General features: G+C 41.6%; 1 protein-coding gene across 3 annotated transcripts in view; it reads left to right on the top strand.

Annotated features, from left to right (window-relative positions):
• Positions 1–24,295, top strand: part of dub (duboraya) — a 64,192-nt gene that overhangs the window by 9,957 nt on the left and 29,940 nt on the right. Inside the window, exon 1 of one of the 3 annotated variants that reach the window (XM_060936126.1) lies at positions 15,815–15,942. The exons of the other annotated variants lie outside the window; for them this stretch is intronic. Coding sequence (XP_060792109.1) covers positions 15,937–15,942 — 6 coding nt within the window. The 5' untranslated portion in view covers positions 15,815–15,936. Of the gene's footprint in view, positions 1–15,814; positions 15,943–24,295 lie in introns of those variants that run through there. 3 annotated transcript variants of the gene reach the window in all.

The following is a 24,295-nucleotide window of genomic DNA, read 5'->3' as shown; positions in this document are numbered from 1 at the left end:
CAGCACGACTCAGCTCGCTTCAGCCCTGCTTAGCCCCTAAAACTCGCACCGTTTTGGAGTGGGGCTGAAGCGAGCCAAAGCGAGCCGACTGAGGCTGGGGGCGTGAGCAGACACTCCCCTGTGCACTGATTGGTGAGGAGGAGTGTCCTCACATGCCCACACACGCCCCGCGAGCACGCTGGGATCTGTAAACACCGCAAACCCGGAAGAAGAATAATTACGAATTACGAGAATTTCTGAAGCCTTATGCGCCTCGCCTCATCTATACGCTCTTGCCAGTATCTGTTGGCGTTGTCGGTGACAACAAGCCACAGCACCAAGACCAGCAACACTAAAGACTCCATGTCCTCCATGTTTATTGTTTACTATTCGGGTCGTGAGACTACCGCTGAAAAGATCACTGAATCAGTGACATACAGAGCATCGTGGACGAGTTCGCGGAGCGCAAGGCTCGTCGTATGCCCTTCAAATAATGCGCGCAGTAGGCTATTGATGTTTTATTATGAGCCATGTACAGTATGTCGCCTAATGTTTTTTTGTTTCTGAGTTCGTTTGAAGGACTTAATGTACAAAATAACATAGTTGCACCCCGTAGTGTTGAAATTGGTAAACACAGTGCATTCAGTGAGGTTTGCACCGCCCTCCTTTTATTTCTGACTCTTCCTGTCACCGTTGCAACCTCTGAGCGCTCATTCGTATGCCCTTCAAATAATGTGCGCAGTATAGGCTATTGATGTTTTATTATGAGCCATGTACAGTATCCTAATGTTTTTTGTTTCTGAGTTACATGTTCGTTTGAAGGACTTGATGTACTAAATAACATAGTTGCACCCGGTAGTGTTGAAATTGGTAAACACCGCAGTTGCGGACATTTTGTAGCCTAAAATGATGTTATGATAAGCTTTAATAAAGGGCCCGGTCATTTGCCCCGCCCCCGGCCCGGCTCTGACTTGTTCCGCCACTGTCACTGATGTCACTGTTTGCGCTGCTTAACGACATCACATGACGTCCACCCACTTTCGCTAACTCCACCCAATGTGTCCACCCACTTCCAGCCAGCACGGTTCAGCGCGGTTGTAGTCGAAATGCAACTCCAACAGCCCCGCTCAGCTCGACTCAGCTCGACTCGGCACGGCACGGCTCAGCCGCGTTTGTAGTGGAAAAGCGGCATAAATTGACCGTAGGTATGAATGGTTGTTTGTCCCTATCAATCAATCAATCAATCAATCAAACTTTATTACAGACTCCAACGTCCAATTAGACATAAAAAACATGTACAGTACAAAACAAACATACATTGTGACAGTTGTAAAATCACAATAAATAAGTAAATAAATAAATATATTAATGCCCTTCCTATAGTGTGCACAAGTACCAGTGTTTCCACATATAGGACTGATATCTTACAGAACTGCACCTTGGATTGGTCAACTCCATAATGAGATTGTTCTGGGACCCCTGCAGCCTACCTATGAATTTATACATCAGTCCTCTCAGGGTGGCCTGAAAGGTGGTTAATCTTAAGTTACAAAACAGCTCGCTGGCACTACTACCCCTGGACTTCTTAAGCAATATTCTGAGGCAGTCGTTGTAAGCAACCTGGAGTTTACGCAAACTCTCTTTCTTATACCTGACCCAAAGGGGAGCTGTGTACATAGGGGTACAATACGCTCTGAACAGGTTCACCTTCACCTCATCAGAGCAATAGTGAAATTTCCCTACTAACACATTGGCTTGGGCATACAGTGTCCTTCTCTGTCTAAGCATGTCAGCATCATCCTCCAATTTATCATTGATGATGTGGCCTAGATATTTTGCACTGGTACACACAGACAGGGGTTGACCAGATAAGTGGAACCCTGGAAATTTAAGATGTTTATCCTCCTTGGTCCTACATATCATTACTATGCTCTTTTTGGCATTATACTTAATGTCAAACTTAACCCCATAGTCTGAGCATATATTGAGAAGCTGTTGGAATCCTGCACTACAGGGAGATATAATAGCCAAGTCATCAGCGTACATGATATGATTGATTAAGGTGTTACCTATTATACACCCTGTTCTGCAATCTCTCAACTGCCTTGACAGATCATCCATGTACAAACTAAATAGGCTTGGGGAAAGAAGCCCACCCTGTCGCACCCCATTGCCTACCCTAAAGGGAGAGGATAAGATATTACCCCATTTTACTTGCATAGTCTGTTTATCGTACCAATATGCCAGAATACGTATTATGCTGCTTGGAACACCCTTATGCTTCAGCTTGGTGAAGAGCTTATGATGGTTGACTCTATCAAATGCCTTGGAGGCATCAATAAAGCCAACCAGCATTGTTGTGCCCTGCCCTCTGTACTTATCCACAGCTTCTTTTAATGCATAAATACACATATCAGTGCTGTGCTTGCTCTTAAAGCCGAATTGATTATCCGTAGTACAGATAAGGTCCCCAACTTTGTACATTAACACACTTTCTAGCACCTTAGACAATATGCTGGCTAGGGCAATAGGCCGATAATTATCCATACTCCCTACCTTACCAGGCTTGTCTTTAATAACTGGAACAAGGATGACTGTCAGCATAGTATCTGGCAGGATGCCATGCGTCACCAACCCTGTGAGACAGATGGACAGTAACACTGCTACCCTAGGACTAGCTAGCTTTAGGTGCTCCGCAGTGATGTTATCCATTCCACATGCTTTGCCATCAGCTAGCTGCCTTATGGCTTGGGAAATCTCAGGAGGGCTGATGTATACCACCTCCTCCTCTATATTCCCTGTACAGTAAGGTTCGCTTTTGACACAGTTAAATAGAGCAGCATAATGCTGCCTCCATAATTCTGTGATATTTTCTCCACCAGATACACCCTCAATGTTACATGGCAGTGCTGTTTTAGCCCTATTTATGTTTTTGACTTCTTTCCAGAAACCAGTGACATTTCTGTCAAGCAGTTCCCCAGCCATGGAGTTCGCTCTCAGGGCTTGCTCATGCTTGCCCACAAAACGCACTGCATATTTATATCTAGCATTGGTTACCTTTTTATGTTCCAGAACAGGCCCCTGCCTAGGTCTACCAGCCATAACCCAAGCCTTATGGGCCGCCTTAGCTTCCGCATGGGGGCCAGCAACATACCTGTTCCACCCAGGTTTGTTTCTAGCTTTATTAAAATGAGTGAATAACGGTTTACTGGCCTCTAATAAGGCATACACAATACCATTATACAGTTCACAAAGATCAGCACAGTGTGAGATGTCTCTACAATTAACATTGGTACATAGAATGGCATGCATAGGTAGATATATTTTACTCAAGAATGCATCTGATCTTCCACAATAAAAAGATACATCCTCTGAGGAGAGTTTAGTCCAGTCTATCTTCTCCTCCCTTACACTACTGTCCTCCCTCATTATCTCAGGGAGGCTACCAATGTCAAATATGATCTCTATGGGAAAATGATCAGTTGTGGTTGCATCATAAAGCACTTTCATATGCCCAAGTGTGGCATGAGCATCTGCAGTACATATCACATGATCAAGCCAGCTAGTTGTTCTGTGGGCCTCACTATAGTAAGTGAAGCTATCCGCAGGTAGAAGCAACTGACTAGACAAAACCAAATTATTGTCCTCACACATCCTTAACATATGTTTAGCAAAGGGGGAAGTAATATCAGAAATATCAGCATTCATGTCTCCCATTACAAAAACAGTTGTACAGCAGTTATCAGCAATGAATGAGTTAATAAATGCCAGCCTATACACATATTCATCATCATTTTGGCTAGACTCATACGGTGTGTAGATATTCAAAATAATACACTCTTTGTTATTCATCCTGACCTGGACCCCAATGCACCAGTCAGTTTCCAGTCTGACAATATTAATCACTGAGTCAAGCCTTTTATGCCACAAGATGGCCACGTCCCCCGGGATTCTCCCCTTGATGATACCCTGGGAAAGATCCGTAGTTGACTCCCCAGCGCCATGAAAGTCATCATGGATACAATTCAAACCCCCCAAATCCTGCTTGCAGAGGAATGTCTCCTGCAGACACAAAATGTCACAGTTTTGTAGAAGTTTATCCACCTCGACTCGTCGAGCCCTGTCCCCTGCGCTGTTACCTATGCGCAACCCGTGACAGTTATAAGAGACAACCCGCATCACAGCTCAGGAGGATATAGCCACAGCTTCATTGTTCCCTGATTGCAGCAGTTCATTTCCCCCCACAAGAATATTGTCAGTGGAGACTCTGTGCCCGCGGGGCTCAAAATACCTCCTAACATACACCCCAGCAGGCCAGATCTGGGGACAGTACATATCAGCCACCTCTTTACAGTCTGCAACAACATGAAATGAGCCATATCTGCTCCCATGCGATTCTATCTTTCTACATGCCACAGACTTGTTGGCTAATTTCTCAGATAGATAACTGCGCAGTCTCAGCATCCACATCCAGAGAGAATCTAGTGCCAAATATACTCACTCTCTTAGTCGTGATCACTGAGATGCGACTCTCTGTGCCAGTGCCAATAATTCCAGGAGGCCTCTTCCTTTGCTCCCGTTTCCCCCGAGCCAGTGCGGGTCGCACCTTGGGTGTCAGCTTTCTGATTCCATTGCTCACGACAGAACTCCACAATTGTGACTCAGTCGGTGTGCGTGGCTGAGTGCTCTCTGCAGCCACTGGAGCCAGAGGGGGAAGTGTCACCTCTACCTGCTGAGCCGGGTCTGCCTTCCTCTGTGCCTGTGAGGTCCCCGCTACAGCCGGGTCTGCCTTCCTCTGTGCCTGTGAGGTCCCTACTACAGCCGGATCCATGGAGCAACTCCTCTCCATCGCCATCACCTGTCGATTCACAGCCGCAGTAGCTACTGTCAGGTTTTCATTCACTTCAGCCTGTGCTTCGATGGTCCTCCGCAACCCAGTAACCTCACTGCCCAGTTGCTCTACTCTCCTGAGCAGGGCCGATGCGTCTATACTGCCAAAGCCAACAGGTGGTAGCTTATCCAAACGGTGCGAGACAAACATAGGCATATTTTCCCCAAACTCGTTAAACAAGCTCAAGCATGCCTTCACGTTTTTAGCATCTTTGTCTTTTCCCGTATAATTAATTTTACATTGTGTTGTTGTCGAGCACACTTCAAACAGGAACCCCTTCGATTTTGCAATCCATTCCGATGAGAAGTTGTTTGTAGCTAACAACACGATTTCATTGTGGTCAAGAGTCCTCATTTTGTCTGAAATAAAGTTCAAGAACTCATCCACTACAATCATCTTCCCACATTGGGTTTTAAAAACTTCAGGTTTATCACAAGGGCAAGCAGTGATTTCTCCCGACCCACTGCCACCCGCCATCTTGGTATTGAGAAATAGTCCGAGTTTCTCAACCAATTTCTCAACAATCTATGTGTCAGCCCTGCGATGACCTGGCAGCTTGTCCTGGGTGTACCCCGCCTCTCGCCCATAGTCAGCTGGGATAGGCTCCAGCTTGCCTGCGACCCTGTAGAACAGGATAAAGCGGCTAGAGATAATGAGATGAGATGATGGAGATGTTGATGTGTTAGACAGTGGAGGAGGCAACTATCTCAGGTTAACATGTTTAAGGAGTGTGGGCAGCACGGTGGTGTAGTGGTTAGCACTGTCACCTCACAGCAAGAAGGTCCTGGGTTCGGGGCCGGTGAGGGCCTTTCTGTGTGGAGTTTACATGTTCTCCCTGTGTCTGCGTGGGTTTCCTCCGGGTGCTCCAGTTTCCCCCACAGTCCAAAGGCATGCAGGTTAGGTTAATTGGTGGCTCTAAATTGACCGTAGGTATGAATGGTTGTTTGTCTCTATGTGTCAGCCCTGCGATGACCTGGCGGCTTGTCCTGGGTGTACCCCGCCTCTCGCCCATAGTCAGCTGGGATAGGCTCCAGCTTGCCTGTGACCCTGTAGAACAGGATAAGCAGCTACAGATAATGGATGGATGTTTAAAAGTCCCTAAAGACTTTCTCAAATGAGTGAGTCGACTCTTTTTTTAATGATTGATTTTGGTACACATGGGAAATTAACACTTTTTTTTGAAGGAAAATTTTATTTTATTTAAAAAACATTCTCCACATGATTGCCATTGTCAAAGACTTTCCTAAAGGTGATCTGAAATTATACATACATACATATGTATGTTGTTAGCCCAGTGATAACCTGGCAACTTGTCCAGGGTGTACCCCGCCTCTCGCCCATAGTCAGCTGGGATAGGCTCCAGCTTGCCTGTGACCCTGTAGAACAGGATAAGTGGCTACAGATAATGGATGGATGGACATATGTATGTACAGTTGTGGTCAGAAGTTCGCATACAGTGACACGAATGTCATCTTGGATATGAATGTAATGGTGTCAAGTGCACGAGGGAGGCGGATGTATGTACAGAGGTGTTTATTATAATACAGTGCGATCAATACAAAAAGTGTAGAAAACACACAAAAGCAAGCAGTCCAAATTGGCAGGCAAGGTCATGAATGAGAAAACAAGCAAATGGTCGATCGAGGCGCAAACAGAATGTTGTAGGCAAAACGAGGACGAGAACCAGGAACAGGAGTCGAGAAACCAGGAAAACCACAAACATGGGAAACAAGGCTCGGTAATACGCACTGAATGTGGCATAATACTTCGCATCATCCTTGCATCAGCGCAGTCCTTAAATAGCCCAACACTTAGTTCATTGATTGAGAACAGGTGCCCCTTGTTCATGGCGCGTGTGCTGGAGCTCACTTGGTGCGTGCGCAGCCCAAGGCACGCCTTTTGGTGCATGTGTCACAGCACGCAGGACTGACACATGGCAATATTTGGGCTTTCAGTAATTTCTTCGAACTGTTCTTCTTCCGTGGCAGAATGATTGAACAGCATACATCTTTAATTAAAAAAAACCACAAGAAATTTGATGCACAAGTTTTAATTTTCTTTGGGTTTTCTGAAATCAACACAGGGTCAAAATTAAACATACAGGGTCAAAAATTTACATATGCTCGCTTAGATTATTAATTCAGAGGTGCTGAAACTTCCAAAATGTCTCTTATATTGCCAAGGCCAAGGTCTCTTAACTTCCTGTTAGTGATCACGATTGACTACAGCTGGTAGCTTCTCTGTGCCTTAATAAAAAGGGTTTGTTTACAGCACTCATTGGACTGACCAACACACAGTAAAATGGGAAAGTCCAAGGAGCTCAGTGCAGATCTGAGAAAGATGATTGCAGATATACACAACTCCAGAATGTCTCTTGAAGCCATTTCTAAACAACTGCAAATTCCAATATCAGTTCAAACAATTGTATGCAAGTTATTGTGAGGTGTAGTCACTTTGCCAAGCCACTTTGCTTCAAGAAAACCCAAACTGTCACCCTCAGCTGAAAGGAAATTGGTTTGGATGGTCAGGAACAACCTGGGAACCACTATGGCACAGCCCTGCCATGAATTGGAAGCTGATGGATCACTGTCTACAGTTCAGATCACCATGGACTAAGAGACTGCTATCCAAGAATTAACCTCCTGCTCCAAAATTGACACCTTCAAGCTTAACTAAAGTTTGAAGCTAACCACATGGGCAAAGAAAAAGCTTTCTGGAGGAAAGCTGTATGGTCAGATGAGACAAAGATTGAGTTGTTTGGCCACAATGACCACCATGTACAGAGGGACGCTGTACCAGCTGGTGGTGGTAGGATCATCATGCTCTGGGGCTGTCTTGCTGCCAGTGGGACTGGTTCATTGCACAAAGTGGATGGAATAACGAAGAAGGAGGACTACCTCAGAATTCTTCAGCATAAACCATCAGAAACTTGAACATGACTTAGGATTTGGGAGTTACAACAGGACAATGAACCCAAACACACATCAGAGCTGACTGTGGAGGATAAAGCAGGCTAACATTAAGTTTAAAACAAGTCCTGACTTCAACCCTATTGAAAATATATGGACAGTGCTTATAAGTCGAGTCCATGCGAAGAAAACAAATTTAATTGAACTCTCCCAATTCTACTATGAAGAGTCGTGAAATATCCAACCAGAATTCTGCCAGAAGCTTGTTCATGGTAAACAAAAATGTTTGGTCAAGGTTAATCTTGCAAAGAAACATTTTACCCAAATATTAGGTGTGCTGTATGTATATTTTTGACCCTGAAATGAAAATTAAAACTTGTGCACCAAATTCTAGTGGGTTTTTTTTAATTAAAGATATAAGCTGTACATTCTGCCACAGAAAAAGAACAATTCAAAGAAATTACTGAAAGCCCAAATATTGCCATGACATTCATATCCAAGATGACATTCATGTCACTGTATGTAAACTTCTGACCACAACCGTATGTACCATATGTATGAATATGATGAATGAGTGAGTGAAGCAAATGAGTGAAAATATTTTCAACATGAGGCACCATGTAATGTTCTTTATATTATATAGACACATCCACAAAAAAAATGCAAATTGATCAAAAGTTAGTGGGAAAACACTGGAAGTGATGTCATCGGAGTGAAATATCGGGAATTAGTATAAATACACAGGTGATTTATTGAAAATCGCGTGCGCTGATTGGCCGAGAAATTCAGATAATTTCTCAATAATCACCTTGAGCAACTTGGCAAAATGGCAGCCAATCGCTTTGTCACCGTAAGTGAGGAAGAATTCGATTATGAAAGAAAATGCTGTTCCTAAAAGCACTAAAGATGCTACGAAGTTTGGTCTAAAACTATTCAAAGGTAAGGTGGAATTGTGATTTATTTTATCTATTTTTATCTATTTCAAATCAAAATTTTATGTGAGTCGGCATAGATAAATGACACAACCCTGCACTACGCCGTTATTACATTTGCATGGCGCTTTTGAAGATTGAAATAAATTATTTTTTAATGATTTTTTAAATAATCACCTGTGTATTTATACTAAAACAATTATCTGCCTCAGGCTCAGTGAATATCGGTGAATAATAACCTCGACTTCGTCTCTGTTATTATTCACTGATATTTCAGAATCAGAATCAAATTTATTGCCAAGTACTTTCTCACATACAGTACAAGGAATTTGCTTTGGTGATTGGTGCTTGAACAGTTAAGAGAGAAGAATTTAGCAAAGACAAAAGTAGCTACTATATATACATAGAATAAAAAATAGAAGAATCTGAAACATACAAATTTGAAAAGTGGACAAATTTAAGGGGTATGTGTGTGAGTTATTGAAGTCCAAGCTGTACAGTATGTCCGGAACGTGCAAAAATAGGTCACATGATAAAGATGGAGAAGAGACATGATAAGAATGCGTGAGAGGAAGAGAATAATGGGCAAAGTCAATAACCAAGCTGTACAGTGTGAGCTGGAATGTGCAATAAAGGTTCACAGAATGGAGATGTATGACATGACCTTGAAATGTGCAAAATTGCAGTTCAGAGACAAAGTGCATTAATGTTGCAGATTGGAAGTGTGAGGTTAGAGTCAATAGGGGTCTCTGACCTTATTGATGAGGCCAACTGCAGTGGGGAAAAAGCTGGCCTTATGGTGTGAGGTTTTGGTTCAAAAGGATTGCAGCGTCCTACCAGAGGGGAATGATTCAAAAAGTTTGTGTCCGGGGTGAGAGGGGTCAGCCACAATCCTTTCTGCTCTCCTCAGGGTCCTGGACTCGTACCAGTCCTGAAGAGATGGAAGGTTGCAGCCAATCGTCCTCTCAGCAGAGCGAATGATGTGCTGCAGTCTGCCCTTGTCCCTGGCAGTGGCAGCAGCATACAGTACCAGACGGTGATGGAGGAAGTGAGGATGGACTCAGTGATGGTGGTGTAAAAGTGCACCATCACTGTCTTTGGCAGCTCAAACTTCTTCAACTGCTGCAGGAAGTACATCGTCTGCTGTGCTTTCTTGGTGAGAGAGCAGGTATATGTCTCCCACTTAAGGTCCTGGGTGATTATAGTGCCCAAGAAGCGGAAATACTTCACATATATAGAGATCTTGCAGTCACGTGACCGGAAAGTACACAGCCGCCATCTTGTTGGTAAAAAACACCGCTGAATACTGCTGCACTCGTGTACAAAATGGATAAATTTCAACCGGCGGACTACACGGCTCATTTTTCTAATGAACAGATAACTAGATATGTCTAAAATAAACGACCTACAGATTAGTGACCCTTATCGATTACCGGACGTAGTTTTCACGACCGTGTCAGTGGATATTGAACTGCCAGAGGTGGAATACCCAGATGTGTATAATTACCTCATTAACTTTCCCTCGCTGTTCAGTGGTGAAGCACTGCATGCTTATAAATCTCTGGACAGTTATTTTTACAGAAATTCAGGATTTGTCAGCCCCCCTCAGATGTGGCATCTCGTAAACAAGAAAATAACAATCCTCATTGGACGGGTAAGTCACTTAAGTATTACTAGTACTGATACTAGATATATCAGTAGTATCTAGTATAGCACTGACCAGCCGATTATAGAATAGAATAGAATAGAATAGAATAGAATAGAATAGAATAAGGTAATTCCAGCTGTAATTCCAAATCGTCCGTCTTGTTTACCATGGATCTGGCGTTGGAGAGGTAGAGGCTTGGCAGTGGAGATTTGAGTGGCTGTTTTCTGAGCTTAGTCAACAGGCCGGCTCTGCAGCCTCGCTTTTGCTTCCGCTCCCGACTCCGCCTCCTTCGCCTGCCAGACCCAATAACAATCCACGGAGACCCCGCTGGTCTCGCTATCTCGTCCGGAATGTTGTGCATGTGATGGAAATCGCTACAAACCGTCATTTTCTGCTGGAAACCAATGTCCAGTAAGTCCATACGGTTGTAGTGGATATTGAAGTCCGGTACAGACGAACAACATGCAAAATTACACATAAAAAACGTACACAGGTAGGGAGAGCTTGTAGCCGCAGCCATTGTAGGAGAATTGTATATAGTAGGGTTTTCCAGAAGAAAAGGTAGAAGCAGAAGTAGAACCAAAAGTAGAAGGCGGAAATATGGCGTTTGACTGACAAGATGGCATCTGTTACAATCTGGATCAGCTGTGACATCACATGCAAGATCTCTATAAATACTTACTGGGGAGTCAAACAGGGTGATGGGGGAGGGGGTGGCAGAGCTCCTTCTGAAGTCTACAATCATCTCCACTGTCTTTAGAGCGATGAGCTCTAAGTTGTTCTGCCTGCACCAGGACACCAGATGGTCAATCTCCCACCTGTAGGCAGACTCATCCTCATCAGAGATGACTCCAATGATGGTGGTGTCATCTGCAAACTTTAGGAGCTTGACAGACTGATGACTGGAGGTGCAGCTGTTGGTGTACAGGGAAAAGAGTAGAGGAGAAAGGACGGAGCCTTGAGGGGATTCACTTCACCTCTTGCAAATAATTGTTAAATATTTCACTCAGATCCATGATGTATTTTGCATGAAAAATGCAAGTTTTTCAACACAAGAAGATAAACTTCATATCTTCAAGCTAACGTGTGAGTTTCTTTTTATTATATAGACACATTCACAAACAAAAAAATACCCAAAAAGTACTTCCGCATATACTGTACACACACACACACACACACACACACACACACACAAATAAATCCTTAAAATCACTGCCCATCAAAAGTAGTAAAATAATTTTAATTAGTGCTTTTGCTTAAATTACAACCCCGATTCCAAAAAAGTTGGGACAAAGTACAAATTGTAAATAAAAACAGAATGCAATAATTTACAAATCTCAAAAACTGATATTGTATTCACAATAGAACATAGACAACATATCAAATGTCGAAAGTGAGACATTTCGAAATTTCATGCCAAATATTGGCTCATTTGAAATTTCATGACAGCAACACATCTCAAAAAAGTTGGAGCATGGGCAATAAGAGGCTGGAAAAGTTAAAGGTGCAAAAAAGGAACAGCTGGAGGACTAAATTGCAACTCATTAGGCCAACTGGCAATAGGTCATTAACATGACTGGGTATAAAAAGAGCATCTTGGAGTGGCAGCGGCTCTCAGAAGTAAAGATGGGAAGAGGATCACCAATCCCCCTAATTCTGCGCCGACAAATAGTGGAGCAATATCAGAAAGGAGTTTGACAGTGTAGCAAAGAGTTTGAACATATCATCATCTACAGTGCATACTATCATCAAAAGATTCAGAGAATCTGGAAGAATCTCTGTGCGTAAGGGTCAAGGCTGGAAAACCATACTGGGTGCCCGTGATCTTCGGGCCCTTAGACGGCACTGCATCACATACAGGCATGCTTCTGTATTGGAAATCACAAAATGGGCTCAGGAATATTTCCAGAGAACATTATCTGTGAACACAATTCACCGTGCCATCCGCTGTTGCCAGCTAAAACTCTATAGTTCAAAGAAGAAGCCGCATCTAAACATGATCCAGAAGCGCAGACGTCTTCTCGGGGCCAAGGCTCATTTAAAATGGACTGTGGCAAAGTAGAAAACTGTTCTGTGGTCAGACGAATCAAAATTTGAAGTTCTTTATGGAAATCAGGGACGCCGTGTCATTCGGACTAAAGAGGAGAAGGACGACCCAAGTTGTTATCAGCGCTCAGTTCAGAAGCCTGCATCTCTGGTGGTATGGGGTTGCATTAGTGCGTGTGGCATGGGCAGCTTACACATCTGGAAAGACACCATCAATGCTGAAAGGTATATCCAGGTTCTAGAGCAACATATGCTCCCATCCAGATGACGTCTCTTTCAGGGAAGACCTTGCATTTTCCAACATGACAATGCCAAACCACATACTGCATCAATTACAGTATCATGGCTGCGTAGAAGAAGGGTCCGGGTACTGAACTGGCCAGCCTGCAGTTCAGATCTTTCACCCATAGAAAACATTTGGCGCATCATAAAACGGATCCTACATTAGACAAGAATGGGTTAACATTCCTATCCCTAAACTTGAGCAACTTGTCTCCTCAGTCCCCAGACGTTTACAGACTGTTGTAAAGAGAAAAGGGGATGTCTCACAGTGGTAAACATGGCCTTGTCCCAACTTTTTTGAGATGTGTTGTTGTCATGAAATTTAAAATCACCTAATTTTTCTCTTTAAATGATACATTTTCTCAGTTTAAACATTTGATATGTCATCTATGTTCTATTCTGAATAAAATATGACATTTTGAAACTTCCACATCATTGCATTCCGTTTTTATTTACAATTTGTACTTTGTCCCAACTTTTTTGGAATCGGGGTTGTATATAAATTTAAATACTCCAAAAATTAAAAACAAACTTGATAATAACTAAAAAATCTAACCAGGTAAGAGATATCGGTGAATAAAGAAATGTTTATTATTACGTGAACTGAAAAATGGAAAAACAATTCTAGTAATATAATGTCTAACTATATTACACTGAGGTGGCACGGTGGTGTAGTGGTTAGCACTGTCGCCTCACAATAAGAAGGTTCTGGGTTTGAACCCAGTGGCTGATGGGGGCCTTTCTGTGTGGAGTTTGCATGGTCTGCGTGGGTTTCCTCCAGTTTCCTCCACAGTCCAAAGACATGCAGTTAGGTTAACATGGGATGGCTTTGGGCTGAAGTGTCCAAGAGTGGCGGCGTACACGTACGTAACAGCTTTGCTCTCCTATGATGAACTAAATTTCATTGTGCAGTGACAATAGAGGCATTCTATTCTAACTAGATTAAATTAAATCTAATGGAAAAGCCAAAATCTTTATTAAACTAATTTGTTATCTGTTATTGTTCACGAAATCTACTCATTAAGTGGGGGAGAATCCATTACCATGCTTGAATATGCATTTTAATTTGATTCAGATGTGTTGATAATATACAATCCAATTCCTTAAATGTTTTACCCTTTAAAAGTGAATCACAAACGGTCTATTTTGCTGCAACTCTACTGCACTACTAGTATTTGTTGCTGACTTCTGGGAACTATTGAGAGACTCCATGATCCATCATTGCTGTAAAAAAAAAAAAGGTCCATTGGAGTGAATGGAGTTGGCGTGACTCCCTCTCTCTCTATATGGCTCTGGAATACACTACACTGACATTAACGAGCTTTGTGTTACTCTCAGGGCGGCACGGTGGTGTAGTGGTTAGCGCTGTCGCCTCACAGCAAGAAGGTCCTGGGTTCGAGCCCAGCGGCCGACGAAGGCCTTTCTGTGTGGAGTTTGCATGTTCTCCCCGTGTCTGTGTGGGTTTCCTCCGGGTGCTCCGGTTTCCCCCACAGTCCAAAGGCATGCAGGTTAGGCTAATCGGTGGCTCTAAATTGACCGTAGGTGTGAATGTGAGTGTGAATGGTTGTCTGAGTCTATGTGTCAGCCCTGCGATGATCTGGCGATTTGTCCAAGATGTACCCCACCTCTCGCCCATAGTTAGTTGGGATAGGCTCCAGCTTGCCTGCGACTCTGTAGGACAGGATAAGCCGCTACAGAAAGTTGAATGAGGTGCAGCTTGAACCAACGCTCTGCTCCTATGTCATAATCGTAATGCTAGCAGTTTCAGCTGTTGTACTGCCAAACCATGGCAAACAATAAAAAATATGCCACTTCTGCTGGTACTACTGCCAGTCAGTGTGATCACCGCCTCGATGTAGGCTGACTAAAGTTATTTTGGATGTTTGCTAGTTGGAGAAATTAGGCTATGATGTTTTGAGTCCAGGGAAGGCTGTTAGATTACTGTTGATAAATTTTGCACTTCATTCAGCATTTGATCAGCACCAACTACAGCAGCCAGTGTTCGTGGTGCTGCTGATCATAGGTGAGCCTCTCCATGGTGACATAGCAATTGTCTGCTTTGCAGTTGTCTGGAGTGCTCGTGTGTGCATGAGCGTGTACTTTTGTTTGGGGTGAGGGGAGCCCAAGAAAAAAATGGGGCCAATGGCAATTATTTTACGCTACTGCCAAGGACACAACATAAATGTGACTGATGAATGCTAATAACACTGCTAGCAAGCCATTTTGAAAACAGCGGGAACTTTGTGAAGTGATATCCAACAGTAATAATGATTTAATGTGACATGGATATCGATGACACCTGACTGAAGAGAACTTACTTGTTCTAGCAGAAATGTCTTCCCCTTCCTCCGATACCCAGGGTCTGTCAAAATGCAGCTTCCGCTTTCATTTCCTCCATAAATGGTTGTGTTCTTGACACATCACAGAAACCATAACCTGCTACCTTAAGCTTCTGATTTGGGTGGCAGCGAAAGTGAACAGTAAATGAGCCCTTTATCTACGTGCATGCTCATTATTACTGCATGGCCACTTTACATTTCTGGGTGCATTTTGTTTGACTAATAATGACATAATTATGAAATTTGGACAGTAAGTCCTTTTGTGACTTAGGTACATGGTGAAAGATCTTTATTCTGTCAAGCTCCTAGATGTGATGTTCACAAGTGTTCACTGAATATCATTATTATATGTGTGTGTTGTTTAGTGTGGCATTATTTTTTAAATTATAATTTAATGTATTTGTGATGCTTATTATTTGATTTATTTTCTTATTTTTATCATTAGTGCTGACTTAAGATATTATTGAAATATTTATTATTGACATCCTGTGTTCTCCTTCTTTATGGGTGGTGGTCTCGCTGAGTCCTGCTGTGAGAAGCACAGCTAAATATAACCACTGGTCTGCATTATCACTACTCAGGCCTTCATCATGGACATGAGGGCTGGCATGAGGGCAAGGTTGCCAGATTGGAGAGTTCCATCTTCTTTTTGAGTACCATTAAATTAGATTATGATGAGCAAAAACATTGCAGCTTAGAGAAGTAGATAGTAGTCAAAGTGAGTTTGAAAGAGTCATTGTTAGGGAAGTTTCTACATCAGGTTTTTAGCTGTCAACACTAAGCCTCAATCTGGCAACCCTGACCTTGGGTGGAGGGTGAGAGGAGAGCTCCAGCTACAACTTCAGCTAGTTGATAAACTGGAGAGTAGTAAGAGTGTTCAGGGGAGCTCACCAAACACAGGAGGGGAAACATGGCGGTAAGCACAAGAAGCTCACTTTTATTTGAGGTTTGTTAATTTAAATGGATTAGTTTAACTGATCAGCTGCAGAGCTTCATGTGATGAGTCTTTATTAAAGTCTCTGTCTTTATTAAAGTCATGGAGACTGAATAAAAGTTAAGTCAAATGAGGCAATAAGGTGATGAAAGCTGAATTGGCAGTGTAACTTTACGTTCAAGTACTGCATAGTATTATAACAGGTTGATAACTGTGTTACTATAGAGTTATGAGTCAGGTGGCAGTGTGTGATTGATTGGCATGTTAAATGCCACTAAATACAAACAAACAAAACAAAACAAGAAGAAAAAGAAAACACCTTACAATGCTTATTGCATAGATTTAATCATAATAACAGATTATGACATTTGATAGGACATTGTGTTTTCAGGTAAAACAGGTTTTCTGTGAGCTTATGGATCACTAACAGGTGATAATAATGATAATAATTAAATGAAAGTAATATTAAAATTATTCTCCAAGTGAGAAATGGTGGAAAAAAAAACAAGACAGGTCATTGATTTCAGTTCCTATTTTCTTGCATATTTTATAAACTCTTTTTATAAAGTTTCGAATAAGCTGTTATTTTATTATTTTACACCACTCCATACTGATACATGATGTTTTGCACGTTTCTGTGTTCTGCTGGAGGACCAACAACATTTGACTCTTCAGTTAAACTAAAGCATGGCTGGCATTGTAGTGAGTTAACTGACACAGGAAGTGGTGTAACCTCATCCGTAGAACAGACCAAAATGGCGGGTTGATGTGACACACTGGTGTAAGCATGTATGTGTGCGAACAGACAATGGTACAGATTTGATAGTATTATTTAGTATGGTGCGTACAAGGCTGCTGAAATGTAAGAGTAATAAAAGGAAATGGCAGGGACCTTAAATAGCCTGTGGCTATTTTAAGGGTGAAGGCTGCAGAGATGTCACTCATAAACAGGCTTTAGCTTGACCTTAATAGATATTCATGCTGATTTCAGTGAGCTTAAAGAGGTTAACTGCCCAATAATGCACATTTTATGAGCAAGTATGGTGTTTAAAGGCCCAAACTGGAATAATTTATTTCTTTTTGAAGAGGTTATTATATAATAGAATGAGTTTGATACTGAGGCATTAAGTTTTTAAAGCATTACCAGCTTTAATTTAATGTGTGGTGTTATTTTTTATGTGTGTGCTCTGATCAAAATCTATAATATAATATAATACAATATCCATCCGTCCGTTGTCTGTAGCCACTTATCCTGTCCTACAGGGTCGCAGGCAAGCTGGAGCCTATCCCAGCTGACTATGGGCGAGAGGCGGGGTACACCCTGGACAAGTCGCCAGGTCATCACAGGGCTAACACATAGACATAGACAACCATTCACCCTCACGTTCACACCTATGGTCAATTTAGAGCCACCAATTAGCCTAACCTGCATGCCTTTGGACTGTGGGGGAAACCGGAGCACCCGGAGGAAACCCACGCGGACACGGGGAGAACATGCAAACTCCGCACAGAAAGGCCCTCATTGGCCGCTGGGCTCGAACCCGGACCTTCTTGCTGTGAGGCGACAGTGCTAACCACTACACCACCGTGCCACCATAATATAATATAATATAATATAATATAATATAATATAATATAATATAATATAATATAATATAATATATCATCTCATCTCATTATCTGTAGCCACTTTATCCTGTTCTACAGGGTCGCAGGCAAGCTGGAGCCTATCACAGCTGACTACAGGCGAAAGGCGGGGTACACCCTGGACAAGTCGCCAGGTCATCACAGGGCTGACACATAGACACAGACAACCATTCACACTCACACCTACGGTCAATTTAGAGTCACCAGTTAACCTAACCTGCATGTCTTTGGACTGTGGGGGAAACCGGAGCACCCGGAGGAAACCCACGCGGACACGGGGAGAACATGCAAACTCCGCACAGAAAGGCCCTCGCCGGCCACGGGGCTCGAACCCGGACCTTCTTGCTGTGAGGCAACAGTGCTAACTACTACATCACCCTGCCGCCCATAATATAATATAATATAATATAATATAATATAATATAATATAATATAATATAATATAATATAATATAATATAATATCGATACTAAGTGAGTAATAAAACATGACTGGACATGCTGTTGCAGGAAAATATACAATAGATTGGTGTGGTGATGCGGAATTACTGATACCAGCCCAAACCTGATTATTTTCTAATAACAGAATGCCCAAAATTTTTTGTTCCTCTTATACCAAGCTAATGATTTTTATTTACTCAAGAATGACAACTCATAGTACTGTGCAAAAGTCTTAGGAACCCTTTTTTTTTCAGACAAACTTTTAACAGATATCTATTTTATGACTTCTACATTATCGAGTCAGTACAAAAACATTTTAGAGTCCAAACGTTCGTTTTCCAGCACAAACTTTGTTACAGAAAAAAAATGTTTCTTTCTGAGCAGGATATGATATAAGAGACCACTTTTCCAATGAAAAAAGAAAACCTAATGAAGGCTGCTGGGTTTTTGGTGCAAAATTAAGAAGCAAGTGTGAGAGTCAAAGTGTCCAGAAGAACTGTGGCTGGTTCTGCAAGATGCTCAGTAAAACCTACAGCTCATTTCCTTATAAAACTGCACTCATTGTATCTCAGACTACTTTTTTTTTAAAGCAAAGGGTCGTCTCACACCAAATATTGACTTTGTTTCATTTATTAGGGCTTCTTGCTACTTATAGTATTTTTTTTATTTTGAAACATTTCATTTCATTACTTTCTTCCATCCATCCATTATCTGTAGCCACTTATCCTGTTAACTTAAATTAACTGGTACTTGAAGCAAATCCCTTTTTCACATATCACATCCTCTTGCATTCAAGTGAATTCCATTCAGTATTTTACGTGGTGGATTCTATTCCCCTGTGATGTGACTGTTGCTTTTTTTTTTTTTTTACAGCTCTAACTGACATGTCATCCAAATAATTTTTAATATACAATTCTTGTTTCAGACTTTAGGGAATGTCTCCTATTCACTACTAACACTGAGTGATAACAAACTATGTTCTCTTCAAGACGGAGCTACAACTGTTTTTAGCTCTGTGATCGTCCACTTTTAAAGATAACAGTAACTTTTATAGATAACTCTCATTTGATGTTAGTACAGTAGGAAGTAACATTAAGCTAGATGCTAAAAAAAGAAATATTTTTAAAAGTGTCAGACAGTGTCAGTAACCACAAAAGTGAGTTGAGGTGACTTAACAGCGTGGTGTGATTTGAGGTCTGTGAGGATTTAGCATGATGCTAAACCTTAGGTGGTAAGTTTTCCCTACTTGTTAGCACTATTAGACTTGTAACCAGTGTTATAGTTGAGGCACGAAACTTCGAGTCCAAGTCCAGTCTCGATTCCCCAGTGTTCAAGTCCAAATCAAGTCCAAGTCATTCAAGAGAATTTCGAATCAAGTCTGAGTTGAGTCTACTACTGAGTTGAGTCTGAGAACAAGACTCCAACCACAGCATTTGACGATGGCTGTTGCTGCCTTTATGTGAAACTGTCTCTGCTGCTGTGTTGGACTAACATTACTGCTTGACTGCCCCATTTTAGTTAATAGGCTACAGATAAAATCTTGTTCGTCACTCAGCAAGCCCCGCCCACTATCAACAGGGCAAATAACGTGAGAGAGGGTTAACACTAGCTAGTTCATCGGTCAGCAAGCCCCACCCACTATCAACAGGGCAATGAACATAGCGTGTCACTTACTTCTCTGGGTGGAGTCTTGCCAAATGACGATTGAAGTTCAAGGTTGTCCCCGTCGTCTCCTCGATAGTTCTTCTACATATGGAACACATAGCAGTGCATTTTTTCCCACTGCACGAGAAGTCTGTATAAGCAAAGTGGACAATCCTAAGGGCTTCTCTCCAGGCATTATAGTGCCATTAACGTTAGTTTGTTCTTGAACATGACGGATGAACAGGTGAATGTGCATTCTCTTGCACGGAATTAGTATAAAAATTAATGTAGATATAAATATCTTGTACCAAATTATTATGACATGTTACAAAAAAATAAAGAAAAAAATCAGAGTCCTCGTCTCCAATTTACGAGTCTGAATGCAGTTAATGCACAAGTCCAAGTCATCAGTGCTCAAGTCCAAGTCAAGTCATGAGTCCTTAAAATTAGGGCACGAGTCGGACTCAAGTCCGAGTCCTGGACTCGAGTACTACAAGCCTGCTTGTAACTCTAGAACAAATCCAAAGAAGCAAACTTTGACCAACAAACACATAGTCTAAGTGTAGCTACAAATGGATAGTGTGTCTCAATTTTTAACAAGTTCCAATCCTTGGCAAATTGCTGTGGTTAAGAGTAATAAACTACTCCAGGAAGTGCTGTGTGTTATAAGAAATGAATCAATGTCAGGGTGGTAAACTTTGCAGGGTAAGATTATTCAAGCATCATCGACATCTTGTTGAGGAAATACTGCAGTCAACCGATTATTGTGTGATGTTATAACTAATCCCAGTATGAGTCATGAGCTGAGCTCTGAGCTGACAACGTTTCCCTGTGATGTTAAAGGGCTGGTCCTAGGCGAGGGGGCTCTGTGTGTGTGTGTGTGTGTGTGTGTGTGTGTGTGTGTGTGTGTGTGTGTGTGTGTGCTTTCCAGGCTATTTGGGTTCATTACATCCTGAATGTCAGCGATGTGAAAAGTCTGGCAGGAATGAGTTATTGTCAGTCCCACCTCAGCAGCTGCCCCCAATGCGTGCATGCCCCCACACACACATATGAACCAGAGCAGGAAGTTACATGATCATGACTGATTACTTTCTATAAGAGAAAAGCACTCAAAAAGTGGTTGCAACAAAGTTTCTGCGGAAACAGAAGTCAGGCTCCACTTTCACAAGCTCTTATCCATTTTCAAAGTGCTAGTGAAACATATTTGTGTTAAGCATGCTAAGCATCTTTTTAAGTGTTGTAATGAATTATGAAAAAATGTTGGGTTTTTTTCATCAGGTTTTTTTTCTTACGTCAATTTTGTTCTGTTCCTCAAAATGTCGTTTTGATTCACTTCCACAGGAAAAACACTGCCTTAAACTGGTCTATCGGCTGGTTAGAGATCCTCTTTTTCCAGTTTCTAGCTTTAGAGGGGATTTCCATGAATATCACTTGCCTGAAATTGTTGTTGTATGTTTAATCTATGAGAATTAAATGGGTATCTATAATAGCAGTGGCATGCATGTATTGTATCGACTGGCATTCTGTAACTAATTACATTAGTGCTTGAGATTTTGCCCAAGCATAGTAATGGAAACCTTTTTTAGGCCCTGCAGACTGAGTGTTAGTGTGAATATGGTGGACAGATTGTACATACTGACCCAGCCCTTTTGGGACGTTCCTTCAAATTGAGCAACACAACTGCATTAGAAAGTTGCACAATTCTTCTTAAATAACTACTTTGCATACTGTTGCAGCACAGCCGGTCAGTTATGTCACTGCTGCTGTTGCCAGGGTTGCCATGTCTGGAAAAAAACAGTACAGTGATCATTAAAACTAGTTCAAATCCAAAATGTAAAATCTCCCAGACCCTGTAAAAAAAAAAAAAAAACCTCTGATATTTACTACAATTGTAATATTCACAAAACCGTTACACTGTGTAATATTATCATATCAGATTTAAGTTATTATGTAAGGAATAACATACTTGGGTAAAATATTATGCCATTATAGGAAATGAATCAACAATAGGTGTTGTGTTGTGTTGTGGCCAAGTGTGAAATGGAGCTACAGTTACCATCATGAAGTTGATTACCTTCCAACAACAGCCAGTCACAATGTGTTTTACTCCTGTTATACCACAGCAAATTGCCAACAATGTCAATTTCTATTAAGTATAGAACAACATATTGTACCTTTTATCCATTTATAGTTACATTTCATGTTGTGGAACATCCACAAAACAAGTTACTGCCTGTTATCATCTTGCAACAGCTATATTTATGGTCATTTCCTCAGCAGCCTCTCTTTCTCCCTCACTTTCTCCCTCACAGAATCTGCAAAGCTTTCCATCCTAAAGACTTTCCTGTATTAAGAAGCTTAAAGTTACAGCTTTACTGTTGACTCTTAGTCAATAGACACTGGAGACTCCTTCCACAAATGCTAATGTGTTATATGGAGTGTCCACTATCAAATCAAGTTGAGATGATAATGTATTCAAATGAGCACATTGATATAAACCTTGCAGCCAGAAATAATGACCAATCAGAACTGGGAATTCAACAGTACTGTGGTTAGAAAAGAAATATTTCTTTAAAAGAAGGTTTAAAGAAATCTGATACATGCTTGGATTTAAGCTCAACAGCTGAGCTTATTCAGTGTGTGTATGGTTACTACAAACCTGTTTCCAAAAAAGTTGGGACACTGTAAAATATAAATAAAAACAGAATACAATGATTTGTAAATCATGGAAACCCTATATTTCATTGCAAATAGTACAAAGACAAAATATGTAATGTTGAAACCAATAACTTTTTTGTTTCTTGAAAAATATATGCTCATTTTGAATTTGATGCCAGCAACAAGTTTCAAAAAAGTTGGGACAGGAACATGTTTACCACTGTTTTCCATCATTTTTATGTTTAACAATACTCTGTAAAGGGGCGGCACGGTGGTGTAGTGATTAGTGCTGTCACCTCACAGCAAGAAGGTCCGGGTTCGAGCCCCGTGGCCGGCTAGGGCCTTTCTGTGCGGAGTTTGCATGTTCTCCCCGTGTCCGCGTGGGTTTCCTCCGGGTGCTCCGGTTTCCCCCACAGTCCAAAGACATGCAGGTTAGGTTAACTGGTGACTCTAAATTGACCGTAGGTGTGAATGTGAATGGTTGTCTGTGTCTATGTGTCAGCCCTGTGATGACCTGGCAACTTGTCCAGGGTGTACCCTGCCTTTCGCCCGTAGTCAGCTGGGATAGGCTCCAGCATGCCTGCGACCCTGTAGAACAGGATAAAGTGGCTAGAGATAATGAGATGAGAATACTCTAAATATTTGGGAACTGAGGAGCCCAATTGCGGCAATTTTGAAAGAGAAATGTTGTTCCATTCTTACCGGATATACAATTTCAGTTGCTCAACAGTTCCGGGTCTCCTTTGTCACATTTTTTGTTTCATAATGTGGTAAATCTTTTCAATAGGAGACAGATATGGACTGCAGGCAGGCCAGTTTAGTACCTGGACTCTTTCACTACAGAGCCATGCACGTGTTTGGCATTGTCTTGCTGAAATAAGCAAAGCCTTCCCTGAAAAAGACATCATTTGGATGTCAGTATATGTCGCTCCAAAACCTGTATCTATCATTCTGCATTAATGGTGCCTTCCCAGATGTGCAACCTAAAGCTACCCATGTCATCACAGATGCTGGCTTTTGTACTGTGCGTTGATAACAACTGGATGGTCCCTTTCCTATTTACCCTGGAGGATACAGCAGCCATCATTTCCAGAAAGAATTGCAAAAAAGAACATTTTGATTCATCACACCACAGGACACAGGCAGCTGTGCTTCTGGATATTGTCTATATATGGTTTCTTCTTTGCATGGTAGAATTTTAACTTACATTTGTGGATGCAGCGATGCACTCTGTTCACAGACGATGATTTTCGGAAGATGTTCCTGAGCCCATACAGTGATTTCCACTACAGAATCATTTATGTTTTTAATGCAGTGTTGCCTGAGGGCCTGAAGATTACAGGCATCCAATATTGGTTTTTGGCCTTGTCCCTTATGTACGTACAGAGATTTCTCCAGATTCTCTGAATCTTTTAATGACATTATGTACCAGAGATGATATGATCCCCAATTTTTTTTGCAATTTTACATTGAGAAATGTTATTCTTAAATTGTTGCATTTTTTTCCCACGCAGTCTTTCACAGAGCAGTGAACCCCTCCCCATCTTTACTTCTGAGAGACTGAGCCTCTGTGGGATGCTCTTTTTATACCCAATCCTGTTACTGACCTGTTGCCAGTTAACCTATTTAGTTGTGAGATGTTCCACCAGGTGTTTTTTTTTTTTTACATTACATAACTTTTTCAGTCTTTTGTTGCCCCATCCCAACGTTTTTGAAATGTTTTGTTGGCATAAAATTCAAAATTAGTGTATATTTTTCAAAAAGCAATAAGTTTTCTCAGTTTCAACATTTATTATGTTGTTTTTATACTATTTTTGATGAAATATAGGGTTTCCATGATATGCAAATCATCTAATTCTGTTTTTGTTTACATTTTCCACAGCATGCAAAATTATCTGCAAATGGGGTTATACTAGTGAATTTTTTAAATGTGTTCTTCTTCAGTA

The sequence above is a fragment of the Neoarius graeffei genome, chromosome 12 (assembly GCF_027579695.1).
Source record: "Neoarius graeffei isolate fNeoGra1 chromosome 12, fNeoGra1.pri, whole genome shotgun sequence".
Lineage (NCBI taxonomy): Eukaryota > Metazoa > Chordata > Actinopteri > Siluriformes > Ariidae > Neoarius > Neoarius graeffei.
This window is presented reverse-complemented; position numbering and strand designations above follow the sequence as displayed.